Here is a 26,813-nt window from a genome sequence, read left to right as displayed (position 1 = left end):
AGAAAGCAAGAAAACAGTTATTTGAATAGTAGACAAAGACACCAAACTCAACCATCTTGCTTTTGACCCTGTTATAATTCTATCACTCACAAATGTAATCAGTTAAGTGTTAAACAAAAAGGATTTTGTTTTGCAAAATGTTTCCTGGCATTAAGGGGTTGAATGTATTTTACTGGGACTTAATGTCTACCTCATCAATTCTTCTACCCAGATTTCTGTATATTTACTTTCCATTTAGTTTATCACTGATATCAGTCGGTTTCTTTTTTGGATAATATTTATATTTAAGTGATTCTAATGGGATTTCTCTTCTCCTAATAAGTAATACAAATTCATTTGTATTTATAATGAATATCATAAAAAAGCTTTATATTCTGGGAAATGAGATAATCTATTTTCAGGGAAATATAGTAAGGAGCGGAAATGTCAACACAAAGGAAATTATTTTACTCCCAATGAGATATGTTAATATTTATTGAATGAAGAGACCTTTGAATTGACACTGTTAAGAGGGATGACACACACCTATTTTACAGGTTTGATGTGTGATTTTACATGCAGTTCTGTTTGTTCACAGTTGTGCCTGTGTGTTAGTGAGGAAGGTATACCTTAACTTGCAAAATGATTAAAAGAGAGAAATAGATAATGACTTAATAATGAAGACACAAGACTGCTCATTTATTACAATGTTGCATTTACATGGGTTTCCCTTGTGGCTCAGCTGGTAAAGAATCTGCCTGCAATGTGGGAGACCTGGGTTCCATCCCTGGGTTGAGAAGATCCCCTGGAGAAGGGAAAGGCTACTCACTCCAACATTCTGGCCTGGAGAATTCCATGGACTATATATATAGTCCTTGGGGTTGCAAAGAGTCACACAGGACTGAGTAACTTTCACTTTCACTTTGGGCTTCCCTCATAGCTCAGTTGGTAAAGAATCTGTCTGCAGTGCAGGAGACCCAAGTTTGATCCCTGGGTCGAGAGGATCCCCTGAAGAAGGAAATGGCAACTCACTCCAATATTCTTGCCTGGAGAATCCCATGGACAGAGGAGCCTGGCAGTCCATGGGATTGCAAAGAGTCAGATACGTTACATGTGGGTACCACAATTAATAGCATGTGAAAATCATGGGAGTTTGAGTAAAATGACCAGAATTCCAAACATGGCATTGTTTTTCTCCATGGCTTTGTAATCTGTAATGATAATTACTGTATAACAGCCTTGGTTTCATATCTATTAAACGGCAGTGATGATAAAAACTATTTCATGAGGATTTCTGCAGTAAATTAAATAATTCAAATTAAAGTGTTCCTCATATATAAAATAATATTTCAACAATTAAATTTTAGATAAGAGCCAGAGTCCCTTCTATGGCCTTTAAAACACTTTGCAATCTTATTTGTAACTGTCACCTGACCTCATGTCCATCACTCTACTTTCAGCTCATATATACTAATGACTTTGGCTTACTTGTGCCCTTCAAATACACTTCGCTGTCTCTGCCTCAAGGCTTTGCAGGTACTATTACATATATTAATCATAGCTTCACTATATAGCTTGTTTAAAATGGTGCCTACTTCTTCATGCTGTTTTCATTTTACCTCATTTTATTATTTTTCTTATATTCACAACTAACATTATATAATATTTTTTTCCTTATTGCTTGTTTTGTTCTCTAAAACTAAATTCCAAAATATTTCCTGTCTTACTTGTTAGTCACCTCAGTAACTAGAACAATATCTGGTATACAATAGATGATTAATAAATCAAATAATGCATGAGTGAATGAATTACTGAATAATTTTTCACTGAGTCTTTACCTTGAGTGAAACAATCTGCAAAGTCTTTTATATGGATCATCTAATTTAATCACCATGATGGGCCTATCATTTCTATTTTATAATGAGGAAAACAGATGTTTGAAGATACAGTAACTTGCTTGAGGTAAATCTAGCAAGTGGTAGCAACAGTTGCCTGACTCCAGTATCTATGTTTCTAATAACTGCTATATGCTGCTACTTAGTTGCTCAGTCATGTCCAGTTCTTTGCTGCTCTATGGACTGTGTCCATGGAATTTTCCAGGCAAGAATACTGGAGTGGGTTGCTATTTCCTTCTTTAGGGGATATTCCTGACCCAGGAATCAAACCTGCATCTCTGATGCCTCCTGCTTGACAGGTGGATACTTTACCACTGCAGCACCTGGGAAGTCTCTCAGGGCTATATAGCCTCTATGTATCTAGCCATCTTTATATTAATTAATATTTGATTACACTGTTACGAAACTGAATTTCCTATCAAAAGAACATCTATACAGCTTATTTCGGTCTCCCTCAAAATGTGTGGATTCATTAGCTAAAATTAAACCAACTCCTAGAATTTCAAAAGTCAGCATTTGAAAACAGTTAAAAACAAGATTCCAAAGAGGCAGATTTGTTTTTGCAGGTGACTAAGGTGTGACTTACCTCTAGGTGACCAGCAATTGTAGCAATATGCAGGGCCGTGAGGCCACCATACCCAACCTGCTGTATATCAGCTCCACTGTGAAGCAGAGAAGTGATCAATTCCACACTATCCTGCAAGGAAACACATCTTTAGCATTACTTTTCTCTTAATAGCAGGTTTGAACATTGTGCAACAGGATATATTGATTCCCTGACTGTCAGCCAATTTATGCACCCAGAGAAAACTGAAGTGTGATTTCTAGCAACAGAGCACATGAAAAAGCAAAGAGCAGCTCTCAGATGGTTGGAATGTAGGAATAGATGACGGACTGTTCAGTTATAACCAATCTTCTACCACTTGACCATGAAAGACAGAAAGTACATTTACCTACAGTAAGACACTTGCAAACTCAACTCAATCTTTCTTGTAGGTCACTCCAATAAATATGTTTTTTTCCAGCAACTGCACTATTGAACTGGCTGCAGTGGACCATTTCATGGTAGTTCAGTAATTGATTCTCCTCTAACACATATGTTTCATGGGTCCAATACATAATTAAAGCACAGTGTCATGGACTGTATATATAATCAATCAGTGGTGGTTTTCTTATTAATAACTTGACTCATTAAAATATTTTCACTCAGTGAAAATGTTTGAAGCATTGTTTGAGCATTTAAGTTAGAGTAATGTATGTGATGAGCAAATTATTTTCTTCATACTATTATTTGCATTATACTCCTCTCCATTGTCTTTGGAGGGACATGATACTTTTTAATAATATTAATAGAAACGAACATTCATTGAATTTTCATTATGTAATTAACCTTAAACTGATACATGGTGGGACTTCAAAAATAGTTGTTGACAAAAAACACATTAAAAATAAAATTTATCTAAATGATCTCAAGAAAAATAACTATAAACCTCATTTTATAATTCAGAACTTTCAAAAGAGTAATGTGGACTGGCACATATTCACAGAATTCCAGATCTGGAAGGGAATGTGAAGAAAGGTCTTCAGGTTTAACTCTCTCCCTCAAAGGGAGAATTCAAACCATAACTTGATAATACTTGGCCATCAACATGTCACACACCCAGTGAGAAGAAAGCCAAGTCTTCATGGGATAGGCCAGTGCACTTATGCATATAATGTAAAATGCTGTCAGTTAAGAAAATCCTCCCTTTAGAAAACAAAGTCTGATTTTTTAATGCTGTCACACATAAGTGAAGGTCCGGAAGTCGTAAAAATTGAAAAAAAGAAAAAAACTTTGACAAAGTAGTTCAAATAGCAAGATTAATGTTATATTTTCCAAATCTTTCACTGTTTACTTGCTCTAGAAAGAAAGTTAAATAAAAAATTCATCTTCCTTCACTATTCCATTGGCTCCTTCTGCTCAAATTACAGACTTCATGTTTCTTCCACTCTAAAACAAAAACAAACCAAAAAACCCCGCCATTTTTTTCCACTGAAGTAAGCTAATTTTATCAATATCCTTTCTGTCTCCAAAAATCGAGTGATTTTGGAGTGTAGCCCCAAGCTATTTTCTCATTCTAACTGCCACGTTTGATTATTCTTACACAGTCCAATAACTTCATTTTCAGTCCTGACTTCTCTGCTAAGTCCAAATTCTATATATCCTGACTACCAATGCCATCTCAAATTAAAAACTCAAAAGTACTGTTGTGAAAACCGTTCATAATTTTCTAAGTGTTTTCCAACTGTCATCTCCTAGCATTCCTTATTTACATTAATGGCACTTTCTCATTCCAAATGACCTTGAGTCCCTCCAACTCCATCAGTTTCAGAATTGTGCTGGTTTTGACTCACTAGTACCTCTCACATTTTTTCTCCTTATTTCTAATATCACTCTCTACAGAAATAAGATGGAAATAAGCTTAGAGTATTTAAGATCAGTGCTGAGTACAAGGTTAAAAAAAATAAAAGAAGGAAAGAGTAGTGTGCAAGATGAGATCAAAGGCATCTGATCTTGCTGTAGGGTTTGCAGGCCATTGTACTAGGTATTCAAATTTTTCCAAGTGTAATAGCAGTAAAATGATATGTCACTGATATAAAGAAGAACAGGAAAAGTCAGTTTCTGAGGTAGAAATAAAATGTCCTGTTTTTCAAATATTAAATTGGAATACTTACAATGCAGGGTTGAGATTGTGTTAGAATTAGCCTCCCTAGTTGGAATCCCAGATCTGCTAATGACTATATAAATTAAGGCAAGTTACATAACCCCTTTACACTCATTTCTTGCATGAATAGTCTCTGAGATAAATGGGAGACATATCACCTTAAAACATGCTTCCTTGCAGATGAACAAACATTTAAATGTAAAGAGATGAAGGTGGCATTTGTAAGCATAAAATGATCTTTTTAATACAGGGAACACAAGCAAATAAAAGCATGAGGAAAACAATATTTTAAGAAAATGAAAAATTGGAGAAAGATATTCACAACATATAAAACTGACGAGTGGTTTGTATATTTAACATGAAGAACTCATATAAATCAGTAAAAAGATGGATATGCTTTAATTCAGTGCATATTTATTAATGGATATATACCTTATGACAAGTACCATACTAAGCTAAATTAAAATAAATTATATGAAAATCATTGAGCATATGAAATATTTATCTATTGGGCAGATTCTTGTAAACACACATTCATCTTTTTCTCAGCTGACTTTGTATGTCCTCTTAGTTAGCTGGAATTTGTGGGTTTTAAGAGAAAGTATGTTATGATTCCTTCAGAATAGGTAAATAGTGAAGTTAAAACTTAAAAGTAATAAATCACCTTTTCATATATCAGCTGGATTTCTCAAGCTGACTTCTGATTGATCCAAATATATTTTTATTAAATACTATAAAAATAGAACTCTAATTCTATCAAGTTATGCTAAAATGTAATAAAATAATCATTGCTACTTTTACATGATTGTCTATGAGCTAAGTACCAAGTAAAATGTTTAATCTACACCTCTTTCAAGTCTCACAATTTACCTATAAGAAAAATATTATTATCCCTACTTTATAGGGATAAAGAATTGATGCTTTTGAACTGTGGTGTTGAAGAAGACTCTTGAGGGTCCTTTCGACTGCAAGGAGATCTAACCAGTCAATCCTAAAGGAAATCAGTCTTCAATATTCACTGGAAGGACTAATGTTGAAGCTGAAACTCCACTAGTTTGGTCACCTGGTGCAAAGAAATCACTCATTGGAAAAGACCTTGATGTTGGGAAAGACTGAAGGCAGGCGGAGAAAGGGATGACAGAGGATGAGATGGTTGGATGGCATCACCAACTCGATGGACATGAGTTTGAGCAAGCTCCAGGAGTTGGTGATGGACAGGGAGGCCTGGCTTGCTGTAGTGCATGGGGTCACAAAGAGTCCAACACAAATGAGTGACTGAACTGAACTGAACTGCTTTATAGTTGATGACAGTCAGGCTCAAGAATTTAAAGTTCTTGCAGAACCAGAAATACTTAGTCTAAGTGTTACAGCTAAATACAAATTCAGGTCTGATTCCAAAGTCCACACTTAACTTTTGACTATCCATAGTGGTTTCACTGATTTTTCCTTGGTTTCAATCTCAAGGAAAAAATTGAGAGGATTTACTTTTATTGTATTTTGTTGTATTTAATTGACACATACCAAACAGTTCTCCCCTACTCTACAGGAATATTGTTTCCTGATGAAATAATTTAAAAATTCAGCAATCTGGTGCACATCTCCTGGAAAGGAAATTCATAGAAAATAAAAGTATCAGGCAAATTTTAAATATTATAAAGCTGACCTCACTTCCTGCTTGTATTCTGTAATATATAAAAAGTGTCTGAGGGCAAGTGTTTTAAAAGAAAGACTCAAGATGTAGTTTAGGAATATTATTTTGGGGAATTGACAGGGTTTCCCTTAAGTTTTCCCTTTCAGCCAAATTTGCATCATTATTATTTAGTGGGATACACAGAAGCATTCTAAAGTATGTGATAAATAAGCCTCTGTAACACTTTCATGTGTGAAACGCTTATGATTTCTAAACAAAGGAAAATCCTTGTGTGAAAGAGTGAGGCTTGGACAGAAAAATCAGTCCAGCTATCTAGTTGAAAAAACAGGATTAAGGGTACAATAGACCTTTGAAGATGTATGTAAACAGATGAACATTTTTTATAGTGGTAGCAACTTCAACATTTTCCTACGCACAAAACTCAAATACAGGATCTACTATCTTGCCTCTTATTAACCCTACAATTATTATAGATAAATCTAGAAAATGTAGGTATTAGTATGAGAGAGCTCAGATTCTCTACTACTAAATTACATAAATTAAAAATACACACACTCACACAGGCACACACACACATGCGCACACACACACACACACACGGGTTTTTGCCAAATCTATTCCATAATAAAAATTAAACTGGGATTGTTTAATGTCTAAATTTTACTTTTTTCTGATTATGCAAATATGTCCTCTGGTGCATGCATGCTAAGTTACTTCAATTATGTCTGACTCTTGTGACCCTATAGACTGTAGCCCACCAGGCTGCTCTGTACTAGAATTCTCCAGGCAAGAATATTGGAGTGGGTTGTTATTTCCTTCTCTAGGGTATCTTCCTGACCCAGGGATAGAACTCGCGTCTCTTACTTCTCCTGCATTGGCATGTGGGTTCTTTACCACTAGTGCCACCTGGGAAGCCCCATATCCTCTGGAAGTTTTATTAATTAAATACAGTAAGCATTCATTTACAATCTTTCCATTTAGATGTGAAATCTATATTCCTTCCCCTCATATCTGGGTGGATTGTGACCAAAAGAATATGGCAGAAATGAGCTACATTTCTTCCAAGGCTAGGTCATAGAAAACCACATAGCTTCCTCCTTGTTTTCTGGAAAATTTGCTCTTGAAGCTCTGAGCTACCATTTAAGAAGTCTGACTTGAGGCAGTCATGCTGTACGGAATCCAAGGCCACATGAGAAGGTTCAGTTCAGTTCAGTTCAGTCACTCAGTTGTGTCCGACTCTTTGCAACCCCATGAATCACAGCACACCAGGCCTCCCTGTCCATCATCAACTCCCGGAATTCATTGAGTTGGTGATGCCAGACAGCCATCTCATCCTCTGTCGTCCCCTTCTCCTCCTGCTTCCAATCCCTCCCAGCATCAGAGTCTTTTCCAATGACTGTACACAGCATATAAAGGTTCTCCAATCAAATGACCCACATAAGACCAGCCTTTTAGTCATCCCAGCCCAGGCACCAGACATGTGTAATCTCCAGATGATTCCAATTCCTCAGTTGATGGAGTAACTCCCAGTCATTCATGTCTTTTCAGCTAAGGCCCTACCCTTGGTGGAGTGGCATCAAGCCATTACCACCATATCTTGTCTGAATTTCTGAAATGATTGTTGAATGATAAAAATAAGTTTGGGGTAGTTTGTTATGCCTCAATAGATAACCAAAGTATCTCATGGTAGAAAATGTAGAAAATAAAGGAATAAAAATTTTAATAACCTGCATCCTACCATATAGGCTTCCTCAATGGCTCAGTGGTAAAGAATCCACCTGTCAATGCAGGAGACATGGGTCTGGTTCCTGGATCAAGAACATCCTCTGGAGAAGGAACCGGCACCCCATGCCAGTATTCTTGCCTGGGAAATCCCATGGACAGAGGAGCCTGGTGGGCCACAGTCAATGGGTCATAAAAGAGTTGCCTACAACTTAGCAACTAAGCAACAACAAACCTACCATATAATCACTATCACCATTTATGTGTGTATTTATTTTCTTTCATTCTTTTCCCTATGTATGTACCTCTATAAAACTAAATAGAGCACAGACTAGTACAGCAAACAAACCTGTGCTTGCATACTGAAGGCCACTTCCTGCATTTCTTTACCTCTTGAGCTCTGGACAAATTTTTTCCTGTAAAATGAAGTTAATAACAGTACAAATCTCATAGAGTTGTGTGGATTAAATCAAACAATGTAATAAATGTATCATAATGTTTGAAACATAATTTTATTATCAATTATTAGGTATACAATTAAACTCATATTATAGAGGTAAGTAATCTCTTTTTCATTTAATATAAAATCAGGAGCATTTTCCCATGCCTGGCAGATGCAGAGATGTACCACTCAGATCCCCCTTCAAAGATTGTGCCAGGAGGGTGGTTAGCTGGCAGCCTCCCTCAGCTAGCTATTTCAGGATTCTCTGTAGCATTTGAGCTGAGATTATGATTTTTTTCAAGGTGGCCCCAAGTCTATCACTGAGAAAGGTGGTAGTAAAAGAGCCTAGCTATTTCCACTCAATGAGACACTCCTAGGCCAAAGTTTGCTCTGGAGATCCCACTGGGCTGGTAGAGATTCCAGAAAGTCTGCACTGTGGTCTGACAGTACCTCCAGATCAATCCTACCTTCTTTTTCCTTTAATTTTTTTTTTAATTTTTTGCTTTCATTTGTCACTTTTATTTTTTATTAAGATAGAAATGACATATAACATTAGCCTTAGATGTACAACATAATGATTTGACATATCCTTATATTGGAAAATGATCACCACAGTAAGTCTAGTTAACATTCATCCCCACATAGTTATCTTCTTCTGTGTCTGTGATGAGAACTTTTCAGATCTACTCTCTTAGCAAGTTCATCCTTTTCCTATCTTTAAAATAAAACATTCAGAATATAATCCAAGATTTTCTTGATGATTTTAGAGTCTACTTCAACACTTTATCACTTGACAACTCTAATTCTCCAAATCTGCCCTTTACTTTTAGTAAGGAAAAAAAAGAACCTTGCTAGTATCTCTGAATGCCATAATGGTGCCATATAGTATTATCACTATAGGAAAAAAAAAAAACATTGCTCAAAGAGGTGTTATTAACTTGTTTAAATTATACAGAGTGATATGGCTTCCATCGTTGCTACTCCATGGGCTAAGACAGTGGTTCTCAAATTCGAGTGTGCATCAGATACTCTGAGGGCTTATTAAAACAAAACTGGCTTCACTCCACCACCAGAGTTTCAGATTTAGCAGGTGGAAGCCTAATCATTTTCATTTTCATTTTATTTATTTATTTATTTCGTGGTAGTTTTTTTTTGTTGTTGTTGTTTGCTTGTTTTTAGTATAAATTTATTTATTTTTATTGGAGGCTAATTACTTTAAAATATTGTATTGGTTTTGCCATACATTGACATGAATCCACCATGGGTATACATGTGTTCCCCATCCTGAACCGCCCTCCTACCTCCCTCCCCATACCATCCCTCTGGGTCATCCCAGGGCACCAGCCCCAAGCATCCTGTATCCTGAATCAAACCTGGATTGGTGATTCGTTTCATATATGATAATATACATGATTCGATGCCATTCTCCAAAATCATCCCACCCTCACCACTCCCACAGAGTTCAAAAGACTGTTCTATACATCTGTGTCTCTTTTGCTGTCTCACATACAGGGTTATCATTACCATCTTTCTAAATTCCATATATGTGCGTTAGTATACTATATTAGTGGTTTTCTTTCTGGCTTACTTCACTCTCTCTTTATAAGAGGCTCCAGTTTCATCCACCTCATTAGAACTGATTCCAATGTGTTCTTTTTAATGGCTGAGTAATACTCCATTGTGTATATGTACCACAGCTTTCTTATCCATTCATCTGCTGATGGACATCTAGGTTGCTTCCATGTCTTGGCTATTATAAACAGTGCTGTGATGAACATTGGGGAACATGTGTCTCTTTCAGTTCTGGTTTCCTCAGTGTGTATGCCCAGCAGTGGGATTGCTGGGTCATGAGGCAGTTCTATTTCCAGTTTTTTAAGGAATCTCCACACTGTTCTCCATAGTGGCTGTCCTAGTTTGCATTCCCACCAACAGTGTAAGAGGGTTCCCTTTTCTCCCACCCTCTCCAGCATTTATTGCTTGTAGACTTTTGGATCACAGCCATTCTGACTGGTGTGAAATGGTACCTCATTGTGGTTTTGATTTGCATTTCTCTGATAATGAGTGATGTTGAGCATCTTTTCATGTGTTTGTTAGCCATCTGTATGTCTTCTTTGGAGAAATGTCTGTTTAGTTCTTTGGCCCCTTTTTTGACTGGGTCATTTATTTTTCTGGAATTGAGCTGCAGGAGTTGCTTGTATATTTTTGAGATTAGTTGTTTGTCAGTTGTTTCATTTGCTATTATTTTCTCCCATTCTGAAGGCTGTCTTTTCACCTTGCTTATAGTTTCCTTTGTTGTGCAGAAGCTTTTTAAAATTAGGTCCCATTTGTTTATTTTTGCTTTTATTTCCAATATTCTGAGAGGTGGGTCATAGAGGATCCTGCTGTGATGTATGTCGGAGAGTGTTTTGCCTATGTTCTCCTCTAGGAGTTTTATAGTTTCTGGTCTTACATTTAGATCTTTAATCCATTTTGAGTTTATTTTTGTGTATGGTGTTACAAAGTAATTTAGTTTCATTCTTTTACAAGTAGTTGACCAGTTTTCCCAGCACCATTTGTTAAAGAGATTGTCTTTTCTCCATTGTATATTCTTGCCTCCTTTGTCAAAGATAAGGTGTCCGTAGGTGTATGGATTTATCTCTGGGCTTTCTGTTTTGTTCCATTGATCTATATTTCTGTCTTTGTGCCAGTACCATACTGTCTTGATGACTGTGGCTTTGTAGTAGAGCCTGAAATCAGGAAGGTTGATTATTTCAGTTCCATTCTTCTTTCTCAAGATTGCTTTGGCTATTCGAGGTTTTTTTGTATTTCCATACAAATTTTGAAATTATTTGTTCTAGCTTTGTGAAAAATACCAGTGGTAGCTTGATAGGGATTGCATTGAATCTATAGATTGCTTTGGGTAATATACTCATTTTCACTATATTGATTCTTTCGATCCATGAACACGGTATATTTCTCCATCAATTAGTGTCCTCTTTGATTTCTTTCACCAGTGTTTTATAGTTTTATAGTTTTCTATATATAGGTCTTTAGGTATATATATTCCTAAGTATTTTATTCTTTTCATTGTAATGGTGAATACAATTGTTTCCTTAATTTCTCTATTTTCTCATTATTAGTGTATAGAAATGCAAGGGATTTCTGTGTGTTGATTTTATATCCTGCAACTTTACTCTATTCATTCATTAGCTCTAGTAATTTTCTGGTGGAGTCTTTTGGGTTTTCTATGTAGAGGATCATGTCATCTGCAAACAGTGAGAGTTTTGCTTCTTCTTTTTCAATTTGGATTCCTTTTATTTCTTTTTCTGCTCTGATTGCTGTGGCCAAAACTTCCAAAACTATGTTGAATAGTAGTGGTGAAAGTGGGCACCCTTGTCTTGTACCTGACTTTAGGGGAAATGCTTTCAATTTTTTACCATTTAGGATAATGTTTGCTGTGGGTTTGTCATATATAGCTTTTATTATGTTGAGGTATGTTCCTTCTATTCCTGCTTCTGGAGAGTTTTTATCATAAATGGATGTTGAATTTTGTCAAAGTCTTCTCTGAATCTATTGGCTTTTATTTTTCAATTTGTTAATGTGGTGTATTACATTGATTGATTTGTGGATATTGAAGAATCCTTGCATCCTTGGGATAAAGCCCACTTGGTCATGGTGTATGATCTTTTTAATGTGTTGTTGGATGCTGATTGCTAGAATTTTGTTAAGGATTTTTTCGTCTATGTTCATCAATGATATTGGCCTGTAGTTTTCTTTTTTTGTGTCACCTTTGTCAGGTTTTGGTATTAGGGTGATGGTGGCCTCATAGAATGTGTTTGGAAGTTTACCTTTCTCTTCAATTTTCTGGAAGACTTTGAGTAGGATAGGCGTTAGTTCTTCTCTAAATTTTTGGTAGAATTCAGCTGTGAATCCGTCTGGACCTGGACTTTTGTTTGCTGGAAGATTTCTGATTACAGTTTAAATTTCCATGCTTGTGATGGGTCTGTTAAGATTTTCTATTTCTTCCTGGTTCAGTTTTGGAAAGTTGTACTTTTCTAAGAATTTGTCCATTTCTTCCACATTGTCCATTTTATTGGCATATAGTTGCTGATAGTAGTGTTTAATGATCCTTTGTATTTCTGTGTTGTCTGTTGTGATCTCTCCATTTTCATTTCTAATTTTATTGATTTGATTTTTATCCCTTTGTCTCTTGATGAGTCTGGCTAATGATTTGTCAATTTTATTTATCCTCTCAAAGAAACAGCTTTTGGCTTTGTTGATTTTTGCTATGGTCTCTTTTGTTTCTTTTGCATTTATTTCTGCCCTAATTTTTAAGATTGTTTTCCTTCTACTAACCCTGGGGTTCTTCATTTCTTGCTTTTCTAGTTGCTTTAGGTGTAGAGTTAGGTTATTTATTTGACTTTTTTCTTGTTTCTTGAGGTATGCTGGTATTGCTATGAACGTTCCCCTTAGCACTGCTTTTACAGTGTCCCACAGGTTTTGGGTTGTTGTGTTTTCATTTTCATTTATTTCTATGCATATTTTGATTTTTTTTTAATTTTTTCTGTGATATGTTGGTTATTCAGCAGTGTGTTGTTCAGCCTCCATATGTTGGAATTTTTAATAGTTTTTCTCCTGTAATTGAGATCTAATCTTACTGCATTGTGGTCAGAAAGATGCTTGGAATGATTTCATTTTTTTTTAATTTACCAAGGTTAGATTTATGGCCCAGGATGTGATCTATCCTGGAGAAGGTTCCTGTGTGCACTTGAGAAAAAGGTGAAATTCATTGTTTTGGGGTGAAATGTCCTATAGATATCAATTAGGTCTAACTGATCTATTGTATCATTCAAAGTTTATGTTTCCTTGTTAATTTTCTGTTTAGTTGATCTGTCCATAGGTGTGAGTGGGGTATTAAAGTCTCCCACTATTATTGTGTTATTGTGATTTCCCCTTTCATACTTGTTAGCATTTGTCTTACATATTGCAGTGCTCCTATGTTGGGTGCATATACGTTTATAATTGTTATATCTTCTTTTTGGATTGATCCTTTGATCATTATGTAGTGTCCTTCTTTGTCTCTTTTCACAGCCTTTGTTTTAAAGTCTATTTTATCTGATATGAGTATTGCTACTCCTGCTCTTTGGTCTCCATTTGCATGGAATATCTTTTTCCAGCCCTTCACTTTCAGTCTGTATGTGTCCCTTGTTTTGAGGTGGGTCTCTTGTAAGCAGCACACATAGGGGTCTTGTTTTTGTATCCATTCAGCCAGTCTTTGTCTTTTGGTTGTGGCATTCAATCCATTTATGCTTAAGGGAATTATTGATAAGTATGATCCCATTGCCATTTACTTTATTGTTTTTGGTTTGAGTTATACACCCTTTTTGTGTTTCCTGTCTAGAGAAGATCTTTTAGCATTTGTTGGAGAGCTGGTTTGGTGGTGCTGAATTCTCTCAGCTTTTGCTTGTCTATAAAGCTTTCGATTTCTCCTTCATATTTGAATGAGATCCTTGCTGGGTACAGTAATCTGGGCTGTAGGTTATTTTCTTTCATCTCTTTAAGTATGTCCTGCCATTTCCTCCTGGCTTGAAGAGTTTCTATTGAAAGATCAGCTGTTAACCTTATGGGAATCCCCTTGTGTGTTATTTGTTGTTTTTCCCTTGCTGCTTTTAATATTTCTTCTTTGTGTTTGCTCTTTGTTAATTTGATTACTATGTGTCTTGGGGTGTTTCACCTTAGGTTAATCCTGTTTGGGACTCTCTGGGTTTCTTGGACTTGGGTGATTATGTCCGTCTCCATTTTAGGGAATTTTTCAACTATTTTCTCCTCAAGTTCTTTCTCACGGTCTTTCTTTTTGTCTTCTTCTGGGACTCCTATGATTCGAATGTTGGGGCATTAAACACTGTCCTGGAGGTCTCTCAGATTGTCCTCATTTCTTTTAATTCATTTTTATTTTTTCCTCTCTGTTTCATTTATTTCTACCATTCTATCTTCTACCTCACATATCCTATCTTCTGCCTCCGTTATTCTATTTTTGGTTCACTCCAGAGTGTTTTGGATCTCATTTATTGCATTATTCATTATATGTTGACTCTTTTCTATTTCTTCTAGGTCCTTGTTAAACCTTTTTTTGCATCTTCTCAATCCTTGTCTCCAGGCTATTTATCTGTAACTCCATTTTGTTTTCAAGGTTTTGGATCATTTTCACTATCATTATTCGGAATTCTTTCTCAGGTAGATTCCCTATCTCTTCCTCTTTTGTTTGGTTTGGTGGGCATTTATCCTGTTCCTTTACTCCTGAGTATTTCTCTGCCTTTTCATCTTGTTTAGATTGCTGTGTTTTGGGTGGCCTTCCCATATTCTGGCAGTTTGTGGAATTCTCTTTTGTGGAGTTTTCTCACTGTCGGTGGGGTTGGACAGGTGGCTTGTCAAGGTTTCCTGGTTAGGGAAGCTTGTGCGGGTGTTCTGGTGGGTCGAGCTGGATTTCTTCTCTCTGGAGTGCAATGAAGTGTCCAGTAATGAATTATGAGATGTCAGTGGGTTTGGAGTGACTTTGGGCAGCCTGTATATTGAAGCTCAGGGCTATATTCCTGTGTTAGTGGAGAATTTGTGTGGTATGTCTTGCTCTGGAGCTTGTTGGCCCTTGGGTGAAGCTTGGTTTCAGTGTAGGTATGGAGGCTTTTGGATGAGCTCCTGTCAATTAATGTTCCCTGGAATCAGGAGTTCTCTGGTGTTCTCAGGATTTGGACTTAAGCCTCCTGCCTCTGGTTTTCAGTCTTATTCTTACAATAGCCTCAAGACTTCTCAATCTCCTTTTGAAGACAATGGGCTCCTTTTCTGGGTGCCTGATGTCCTCTGCTGGCATTCAGAAGTTGTTTTGTGGATTTACCCAGCGTTCAAATGTTCTTTTGATGAATTTGTGGGGGAGAAACTGGTCTCCCCGTCCTATTCCTCTGCCAGCTTAGGACTGCCCCCCTTCTTTTTCCTTTTGAAATGTCACTTCCCCATAAATTTCTTATACTTCCAGATGATTTTCAGGTCTGCTACCCAAGAATTAAACTGGCACACCATAACATAGAATATTTTCTTTAAATGTGTATTTAAATCAAAACCAATCTGGAATTTGAACTTAGGTCTCCTGGGTAAGATATGTTACATCTACTGCCAACCACATTTCTACTAGAAAAATTTTGTTTTCCATGTGCAAGCCTCTTGTATATATCATATGTAATTGCAATGAGTAAAAAATGGTATAAGTACGTAGAAATGTGAGTACATACCATATACTTACAAGTATAAGTTTATATATTCATATTAATGTACTGACCCCATGACTGACCTAATTCTATGATAATAACTGTTCATGAAAGTTCATACTTTCATGGCTTTTCTGAAATAATTCTGAATATATCTTCACAAAAGATATGATTTATTAAAGCTTTCAGTGTCATGAAAATACATCACAGTTCAAAAGCATCAATTCTTCAGGGCTCAGCTTTCTTTATAGTCCAACTCTCACAATCATACATGACTACTGGAAAAACCATAACTTTGACTAGACAGACTTCTGTTGGTAAAGTAGTGTCTCTGGTTTTTAATATGCTGTCTAGGTTGGTCATAGCTCATCTTCCAAGGAGCAAGTGTCTTTTAATTTCATGGCTGCAGTCACCATCTGCAGTGATTTTGGAGCCCCCCAAAATAAGTCTCTCACTGTTTCCATTGTTTCCCCATCGTCATGAAGGGAGGGGACTGGATGTCATGATCTTAGTTTTCTGAATGCTGAGTTTTAAGCCAACTTTTTCACTCTCCTCTTTCACTTTCATCAAGAGGCTCTTTAGTTCTTCTTCACTTTCTGCCATAAGGATGGTATCAAATGTATATCTGAGGTTATTGATATGTCTCCCGGCAATCTTGATTCCAGTCTGTGCTTCATTCAGCCTGGCATTTTGCATGATGTACTCTGCACGTAAGTTAAATAAACAGAGTGTCAATATACAGCCTTGTCATACTCCTTTCCCGATTTGGAACCAGTCTGTTGTTACATGTCCAGTTGTAAGTGTTGCTTCTTGACCTGCATACAGATTTCTCAGGAGGCAGACAAAACGGGGTCCACTGAAGAAGGTAAGAGCAAACCACTTCAGTATTCTTGCCTTGAGAACCCCTGAACAGTATGAATGATATAGTATGTCACTAGTAAATGTTTTTGAAATAAAAGTTCAACAATAATAATTAGCTTTTATTAAATACTTACTATGTACTAGGTATTTTGCTGCATGTCATGCTGCACATGGTTTTTCCTTTTTAAAGCTGTAAACCACTCAATGAAATCAGAAATTATATTCCCTCCACTTCAGAGATACAGAGAAAGAGGACAATTTGTCTAAGATATACACTGTTTAGTCTCAGAACTGATATATTAACAAGAATAGTGTAGCTTTTAAGCTGGCAGTATTTATTAAGGTACATTATTTAATAAATAAATATCAAGCATTGTTTGTACTAATGTTTGAATACCCATTAATTCCTCAAAAGTATTTAGCAAGGATCTTCACAATTTGTACACATTGAGGAAACAAACAAAAAGACCAATGCTCAAAGTTCACATGTGAAATAAACAAATTAATAATTACAAGAGTTGTCATCAAAAACAAAAAAAACAAAAAAACAAAAACTTGTAACTGAAACCCAAAAGAGAGTACAGTAACATCTGTTTGAGAAAGCTCAAGAAGGCTTAATTTTCTTGTTTTTATACAAATAATACTTTTATATCAGGAAAAGAAATAAAAGAAGATATTCAAGGAGAAGAAATAACAACAATAAAAACACAAGTATGAAAGTACATAATCTAAAGAATGGAGTAATCTAAAATAGTGCTTTTCAAACTTTAGCTCATAAACCTGTTATGTGGGATTTTTTTTTTCTTTAAAATAAGCACATTCTGGCTGAATAAGGAGTAAGATTCTTCATTCCCCCAAATCTCTCATTTGAGGCAGATGCAGCTGATTCTCGGACCACAATTTGAGTTGCAAGACTTGAACTAAAATCCTCAACATGTAGCCTTTGACTGCTTGCATCAAAACTGCTTTAACTATTTACTAAAGAAAATTATATTCTCAGCTTATATTAGATGTACCAAGTTAGATTATGGTGATGTGGAGAGGGAAATATTCATTTTAAACCTGTAGTTACCCCCATTAAATTTGAAAGCCATTAATTTTGGAAATTCAGAGGATGCAAGAAAAGAGTCTGGAAACTGAAATCAGCAAAATGGTGAACTAAGGGATCTTGAATATCTAATTTAGGAGTTTGAATTTTATTATACAGGCAATGGGTGGCCATCAGATCTAATCCTTTGAATATGTTTGTCACTTCCACTGTATAATCATAAGAGATTTGATTTAGGTCATACTTGAATGGTTTTCCCTGCTTTCTTCAATTTCAGTCTGAATTTGGCAATAAGGAATTCATGATCTGAGTCACCACAGTCAGCTCCCAGTCTTGTTTTTGCTGACTGTATAGAGCTTCTCCATCTTTGACTGCAAAGAATATAATCAATCTGATTTTGGTACTGACCATCCAGTGATGTCCATGTGAAGAGTCTTCTCTTGTGTTGTTGGAAGAGGGTGTTTGCTATGAGCAGTACATTCTCTTGGCAAAACTCTGTTAGCCTTTGCCCTGTTTCGTTTTGTACTCCAAGGCCAAATTTGCCTGTTACTCCAGATATCTCTTGATCTCCTACTTTTGCATTCAAGTCCCTAATGATGAAAAGGACATCTTTTTTTGGGTGTTAGTTCTAGAAGGTTTTGTAGGTCTTCATAGAACCATTCAGCTTCTTTAGCATTACTGTTTGGGGCATAGACTTAGATTACTGTGATATTGAATGGTTTGCCTTGGAAATGAAAAGAGATCATTCTGTTATTTTTGAGATTGCACCTAAGTACTGCATTTTGACTCATTTGTTAACTATGAGAGCTACTCCACTTCTTCTAAGGGATTCTTGCCCACAGTAGGAGATATAATGGTCATCTGAATTAAATTCACCCATTCTAGTCCATTTTAGTTCACTGATTCCTAAAATGTCAATGTTCACTCTTCCCATCTCCTGCTTGACCACTTCTAATTTACCTTGATTCATGGACCTAACATTCCAGGTTTACTTGAGATCATTTTAGAGGCAACCTAAAAATATATGTGATCATGACTGTATAACCTGTATGGATTTTCCCTATTGACAGGTGAAATGTATAAAATGGAACAAAATATAGACACAACTGTTCTCAGGCAATAAAGAACATGAAGAAGGAACTTGGGAGATGAGAAAGATACAAAGTAAGCCTCCACAATATTCCATGATCTCCCTGGCTTTCTGCCTGTAACAGAAGAGAAGGTAGAAAGGTAGATTTACTGAGTTGAGAATAAAGATCAGATTTATAGGATTATGGGTTTCCCAGGTTACTCAGTGGTAAAGAATCCACCTACCAATGCAGGAATTGCGGGAACATCCCCTGGAGGGTGAAATCGCAACTCACTTCAGTATTCTTGCCTAGAAAATCCCAAGGATAGAGGAGCCTGGTGGGATACAGTCTATAAGCTTGCAGAATTGGACATGACTGAACATGAGTGAGTGAGTTCAAAGATTATAAAATGGCTGTAATTTGAGGAACAGGGAAACTGAAGAGAAAAAGAAGTTGCACAGAGAGAGGACTGTAGAAGTCTGCATGGAGATTCAATACAGGTTCTTTAGTTGGGCTTCAGAGAAAGAATCTAGGATGTAGGAATCACCACTTGATTTATGACCAAAAAGTGAATGGTAAGCGAATCAGAGGTTATGGTAGTGCTAGGAGATTTTAGAGTTTCACTCAGCCAGAAGTGTGAGATATTATCAAGTCTCTTGGGCATTCAGGTGAGATACTACAAATCCAGGCCTTAGAAATAAGAACCATATTCATAGGTCATTCTCAAATCAAGACTAACTGTAAAACATGAATCCACCAACATAAACTAACTGCCAGAAACAAAATAAACTCAACATCTTTAAGGGAAGATGGCATAATGAAGATTTCTTGCAACAATCAATATACATGTCTAACATGTAATAAAAATTGGTACGTAAGGAAAACAAAAAATGTAATATGTAGTCAACAGAAAAAGCATTCAATATAACAAACATTGCAATAATCCAGGTATTAGAAACAATATATAAAGCATTTAAAACAGCCATTAATGAAAACCTCAAGAATTTAAATGAAAATATGGAAACATATTTCCCAAAGGGGAAAGGAGTACACGAAGGCTGTATATTGTCACCCTGATTATTTAACTTATATGCAGAGTACATCATGAGAAATGCTGGGCTGGAGGAAGCACAAACTGGAATCAAGATTACTGGGAGAAATGTCAATAACCTCAGATATGCAGATTACACCATCCTTATGGCAGAAAGTGAAGAGCTAAAGAGCCTCTTAATGAAAGTGAAAGGGGAGAGTGAAAAAGTTGGCTTAAAACTCAACATTCAGAAAACTAATATCATGGCATTCAGTCCCCTCAGTTCATGGCAAACAGATGGGGAAACAATGGAAACAGTGAGAGACTTATTTTGGGGGGCTCCAAAATCACTGCAGATAGTAACTGCAACCATGAAATTAAAGGACGCTTGCTCCTTGGAAGAAGGGCTATGACCAACCTAGATAGCATATTAAAAAGCAGAGACATTGCTTTACCAACAGAGGGCTGTCTAGTCAAACTTATGGTTTTTCTAGTAGTCATGTATGGTTGTGACAGTTGGACTATAAAGAAAGCTGAGCACCAAAGAATTGATACTTTCGAACTGTGGTGTCAGAGAAGACTCTTGAGAGTTCATTGGACTGAAAAGAGATCCAACCAGTCAATCCTAAAGGAAATCAGTCCTGAATATTCATTGGAAGGACTGATGTTGATGCCAAAACTCTAATACAATACTTGGCCATCTGATGCAAACAATCGACTGATTGGAAAAGACCCTGATACTGGGAAAGATTGAAGGCAGGAGGAGAAGGGGATGCCAGAGGATGAAATGGTTGGATGGCATCACTGACATGATGGATATGAGTTTGAGCAAGCTCTGAGAGTTGGTGATGGACAGGGAATCCTAGTGTGCTGCAGTCCATGTGGTCACAAAGAGTTGAACATGACTTAGCAACTGAACTTAACTGATGGAAACATAAATGAAAAGAAGTGTAACCATAGCAGAGAATTTGAAATTATATTTTAACACTAAGTGGAAATTCTGGAACTGAAAATTACATCTGAAATGAATAATTCTTAGTAGATTAATATCATATGGGTGATGGCAAACAAATGGTATTAAAACATGGGAAAACTGGTCAACCACTTATAAAAGAATGAAACTAGAACACTTTCTAACACCATACACAAAAATAAACTCAAAATGGATTGAAGATCTAAACATAATACCAGAAACTATAAAACTCGTAGAGGAGAACATAGGCAAAACACTCTCAAAAAAAAAAAAAAAAAAAAAAACCACTCTCTGACATAAATCACAGCAGGATCCTCTATGACCCACTTCCCAGAATATTGGAAATAAAAGCAAAAATAGACAAATGGGACCTAATTAAAATTAAAACCTTCTGCACAACGAAGGAAACTATAAGCAAGGTGAAAAGACAGCCTTCGGAATGGGAGAAAATAATAGCAAATGAAGCAACTGACAAACAATTAATCTCAAAAATATACAAGCAACTCCTGCAGCTCAATTCCAGAAAAATAAATGACCCAGTCAAAAAAGGGGCCAAAGAACTAAACAGACATTTCTCCAAAGAAGACATACAGATGGCTAACAAACACATGAAAAGATGCTCAACATCACTCATTATCAGAGAAATGCAAATCAAAACCACAATGAGGTACCATTTCACACCAGTCAGAATGGCTGCGATCCAAAAGTCTATAAGCAATAAATGTTGGAGAGGTTGTGGAGAAAAGGGAACCCTCTTACACTGTTGGTGGGAATGCAAACTAGGACAGCCACTATGGAGAACAGTGTGGAGATTCCTTAAAAAACTGGAAATAGAACTGCCTTATGACCCAGCAATCCCACTGCTGGGCATACACACTGAGGAAACCAGAACTGAAAGAGACACATGTTCCCCAATGTTCATCACAGCACTGTTTATAATAGCCAGGACATGGAAGCAACCTAGATGTCCATCAGCAGATGAATGGATAAGAAAGCTGTGGTACATATACACAATGGAGTATTACTCAGCCATTAAAAAGAACACATTTGAATCAGTTCTAATGAGGTGGATGAAACTGGAGCCGATTATACAGAGTGAAGTAAGCCAGAAAGAAAAACACCAATACAGTATACTAACACATATATATGGAATTTAGAAAGATGGTAACGATAACCCTGTATGTGAGACAGCAAAAGAGACACAGATGTATAGAACTGTCTTTTGGACTCTGTGGGAGAGGGAGAGGGTGGGATGATTTGGGAGAATGGCATTGAAACATGTATAATATCATATAAGAAACAAATTGCAGGCTAGGTTTGATTCAGGATACAGAATGCTTGGGGCTAGTGCACTGGGATGACCCAGAGGGATGGTATGGGAGGGAGGTAGGAGGGGGGTTCAGGATTGGGAACATGTGTACACCCATGGCAGATTCATGTTGATGTATGGCAAAACCAATACAGTATTGTAAAGTAAAATAAAGTAAAATAAAATAAAACCAATTATCAGTAAATCCTTCAACAGGTAGATTATTAAATTGTGGTATATCCTTATAAGGGAATACAACTTTCCAATAAAAGAAATGAATTATTGATCACACAACAGTAACATTATGATAAACCATAGACAAGATGAAATAAACTGAACGTACTACATTCATATAAAATCCTAAAAAGGGGGATACTGTAGGGGTAGAAAAGGCATCAGTGGTTTCCAGAGGCCATGTGACATGGAGGAAGGAATTAATTGTATAAAGGTAGGAGGGGACTTTTGTCTATGATAGAAAAGTCCTATATCATGATAAAATGATGTACATGAATATATACATTTTCAAAAGTCATCAATGATTACACATAAATTTGTGTTTTATTGTGCATAAATTATATCTCAATAAATCTGATTCCTTCAAAAAAAACAACCAAACAAAAACAAAGAAAGAAAAGTATGGCATCTAACTATTCATATGACTTTTAAAAGCTTATCATCTTCTCTGTTCTTACTAATGAAAGCAGACATGCCCTCACCTGTGAAAAATACTTAGCTCTGAGGCAGGCCCAGCATTGGAGGATGTATAATTGAATGTGGCCAATAAAATGATTTGAAAATTAAATTATTCTTTTTGTGAGTATTAAGAATAAAATAAATTTCAATTGTAACATTTCTAAAAATCAAAAGAACCATATACCAATTATTGTTCTGTACGCATCAAAAATACTCAGATCAAGAAAGGCAAGGCAAATCAGAGAAACTCCTTCAGCTTAAAGGAGATTACAGAGACAAGAAAACAAGAAACATGATTCTGGACAGAATGCTAATCAAAACTAAAAATTAATAGCTATAAATGACAGTATTGGAATAGCTGACCAGATTTGAATTTGGAGTACAGATTAGATAAAGAGTACAGTGTCAATTTATATTTTCTGATTTTGATAACTGCATTGTGATTATATAAGTGAATTTCCTTTTTCTTCAGAAATAAAGATATCAATAGATTTTAGTAGCTATGGGGAATGTTGTCTTCAATTTATTTTCAAATGATTCAGAGAAAGAACAGACTGATGATGGAGATGGGACAAAATGTGAGCAATTCATCTGGATAAAGTGTTTCTTGTAATAGTCTAGAAGTCATTTTATTTAAAATGATAGTAAAATAGAATAAAAAATTATATGGGGGAAGAAAACTACAGCCCCAAATGAATCAAGAGGCCTACTGCAGTAGTCCTGGGAAGATATAATTAGAACTACATTTACTACAACATTAGTATGAATGACTATATTGTTTCCATGTTTACAGTGGAATGGTAAATTTCATTTGTTTTTATCTTTGTTAAAAAATAAGTGGGCTTCCCTGGTGGCATGCATTCTATTATCGCTTCTTAAAAATTTTTGCCTACTTTGTGTCCTAAGATTCTAAATTTGTTTAAATTTGTTATTGAAAAGTTATAGTCCATATATCCTCTGGTAAAATATAAGAAAACAGAACAACTAGAGCAAGGGAAACTCTAAAAATGGAAATTTAGGTTTCATAAACAGAGGTGGAAATATATTTTCTTGAGATTGTAGTACTAAATCATTCAGAAACCGTTTGGGTGGTTGTGTCATGCTGTCTTAGGAAAATCGACTAATATAGAAAGACTCTCCCAGACAGTCAGATTCAGGGCTGCACAATACTGACTTGACTGTCCATCACCAGCTTCCTATTCCTTGGAGCACTTCTACTGTCACATCCTGCCATTTAGCAGAAAAGCTGATATCAGACACTGTTTCCAATACCCTCAACTCAGTCTTCATTCAAGTTCTGCAGGGTGATTCAGTTCAGTTCAGTTCATTTCAGTCGCTCAGTCGTGTCTGACTCTTTGTGACCCCATGAACCATAGCACGCCAGGCCTCCCTGTCCATCACCAACTGCTGGAGTCTACCCAAACCCATGTCCATTGAGTTGGTGATGCCATCCAACCATCTCATCCTCTGTCATCCCCTTCTCCTCCTGCCCTCAATCTTTCCCAACATCAGGGTCTTTCAAATGAGTCAGCTCTTCGCATGAGGTGGCCAAAATCCTGGAGTTTCAGCTTCAACATCAGTCCTTCCAATGAACACCCAGGACTGATCTCCTTTAGGATGGACTGGTTGGATCTCCTTGCAGTCCAAGGGACTCTCAAGAGTCTTCTCCAATACCACAGTTCAAAAGCATCAATTCTTTTGCACTCAGCCCTCTTTATAATCCAACTCTCACATCCATACATGATCACTGGAAAAACCATAGCCTTAACTAGATGGACCTTTGTTGACAAAGTAATGTCTCTGCTTTTTAATATGCTGTCTAGGTTGGTCATAACTTTCCTTCCAAGGAGTAAGCATCTTTTAATTTCATGGCTGCAGTCACCATCTGCAGTGATTTTGGTGTTACAGACAACTTAGCACTTACTGAAACTCTCTTCCAGAAGGAATTGGATAAACTGTCTAAGCACTGACTGAGCTTGAAAAAGGATGAGGATTAGAACATTTGCACAATGAATCACAAGAACATATGTGAATGTGAATCATGGGAATATCAGCTCTCTCCCCCCACACCTTTGAGATAAACTCTCTAAAGGTTGGGGGAGGGTTGCAGAGCAAAGTAAAAGTGATCCAGATACAAGCAAACAGCTGCCCCCCTCCACCCCCTGCCCGAGCCACTACCACACCTGCACATACAAAACTGAAATAAAATCCTGTTACAGATTCATATGACATTGAGAAAGAACAATATATGCAATAAGAGCCAACTGTACTTAATACTAATCATTTGTTGTTGTTCAATCGCTCAGTCATGTCTGACTTTTTGCGACCCCATGAACAGCAGCATGACAGGCTTCTCTGTTTAGATATCCAACTTTAATTTTCAATTTCCTTTTCCATAAAATAAGGACTAACAGGAAACTCACTAAGTTATTTTAAAGTTAAAGAAATAATGTATATAAAACCTAGTGAGATATTTAGCTTGTAATAAGTACAGAATAAGTAGAAGCTTACTACAATCAGAAAATGAGCTTTTATGTTTAATTTATATGTTGAATAAATTCATATTTATGACAGTGCCAAGGATCTATCCCACCACTAAGTATCCCAGTTTATCCAATCCACTTTTTTTTTTTTTAAGGCACTGAAATTATGTTAAAACCAAGGTCTGATGCAAAGGGAAAAAAAAAAAAACAAAAAAACAAAAAAAACTGAAGCACAAATATGATAAAAGAAAGAAACTAAAGGGAACCCTAGAGATATTTTGTTTATTAGGAAAACACACAGAAAAATGCAGCTTCAAAGTGCTTCTTTCATCCTCAAATGCAGCTTCATCATCTTCTACATTAAGGCAGCTTGGTCTCCTTGGAAGGAGCTTTGGCAAGAAAACAGGCTGTCAGATCTTAAATTCTGGCTAACCACTAGCTAACCATGTAACCCTTAGATAATAATATAATTTATTCCCAGAGTTCTTATGAGAATTAAATGAGATAAAGATGGAAAGCTGTAAAGTGAATATATTCTGATGATATCTGCTCAGCAAAGAAGTAGCTAGAAGTCTATCCAGTAACGTAATGCTCTCATCACCCTGCATATTTCCATGATCATTAATTTGAAAAATGAAACAAAAAACAAAGCTCATCATCTCTGGTTCTAATACAAAACTTGTGTACCTTGTAAACTGCCAAATGCAAGGCTGTAAATCCATTTCTTGTCAGTCGAGATGGGCGGAGACCTTTTAACATAAGGGTTCTAATATGTGACTTGTTGCCTTAGAGAGAAAAAAATTGTGAAAAGTCAAATTGTGGAGATAGACGAAGGGACTTAAAAAATCTTTAAGTTAATCTTTAGCGGAATGATAAACATCACACCAATGTATGAAAATGTCAGGCTGCTGTTCTGCAGGCCATTTGTTAAGTTTTCAGTTAATCAACAGCCTTACTTATTAGTGAACATTTCTGCTACTACATTTATAAACCTTTGTATCAGTGCTGTGTATTTTAATGAATTTATGCTACATTTTTATTTGGTGCTCTTCTAATAATGCTTTAAAAAGTAAAAACATGAAAACATTCATTCTAGTAAATGATTTAATATTTGTAAAAAAGCTTAGATAGAAATCAGAACATCACTACATCATTAGTTTATTTAGATCAGAGAAATATGGAGGAAATGACCAAGGTTGGAAAGGTGTGTTTAAATTTGGGAAGATATGTTGTTTGGGGAGTGGTGATGAGATATATTTAGAGTCAATACTTACACATTAGTTTTCTTTTAAAAAATGAGTCCAAAGCATACTAGCTTGGATTAACAAGAAAAAGCATTCATTTACTAATTCAGTAAATTTACTGAGTACCTACTATATGCCAGGCACCATCCTAGATGCTTGGGATACATTAATGAATGGAACAGAACAAGTTATGAACCGAATTTCACTTAGTCTTCACTTTGACCAATTTTCACTTTGTGATTTTGTATTTGGCATTTATTACCTTCTATATATTTTACTGCAGATTGTGAAGCAATTGCTTGATGATGTTTTGAGGAATGCTTTAAGTGCATCTGAATTTAACCTAATCCCTGACTAGCATGCCTGATACTGAAAAAAATGCCTTTAAAAAAATTTCCAAGCACACCGGATTCAAGGTAGGAACACAATAAAACTTAAATTCAGAGCTAATTCAATTGGAATATCTGTCTAGA

At 36.2% G+C, this 26,813-nt stretch overlaps 1 protein-coding gene across 1 annotated transcript in view; it reads right to left on the bottom strand.

Moving 5' to 3' along the window:
• TNNI3K (TNNI3 interacting kinase) overlaps nt 1-26,813 on the bottom strand; it is a 337,135-nt gene that overhangs the window by 296,220 nt on the left and 14,102 nt on the right. The window contains exons 4-5 of the mRNA XM_069594718.1: nt 25,784-25,881; nt 2,461-2,571 (exon numbers count right to left, since the gene is read on the bottom strand). Coding sequence (XP_069450819.1) covers nt 2,461-2,571; nt 25,784-25,881 — 209 coding nt within the window. The remainder of the gene's footprint in view (nt 1-2,460; nt 2,572-25,783; nt 25,882-26,813) is intronic.

Source organism: Ovis canadensis, chromosome 1, assembly GCF_042477335.2.
Source record: "Ovis canadensis isolate MfBH-ARS-UI-01 breed Bighorn chromosome 1, ARS-UI_OviCan_v2, whole genome shotgun sequence".
Taxonomy (NCBI): Eukaryota; Metazoa; Chordata; class Mammalia; order Artiodactyla; family Bovidae; genus Ovis; species Ovis canadensis.
The sequence above is the reverse complement of the archived record's forward strand: the minus strand, read 5'-3'. Positions and strand labels throughout refer to the sequence as shown.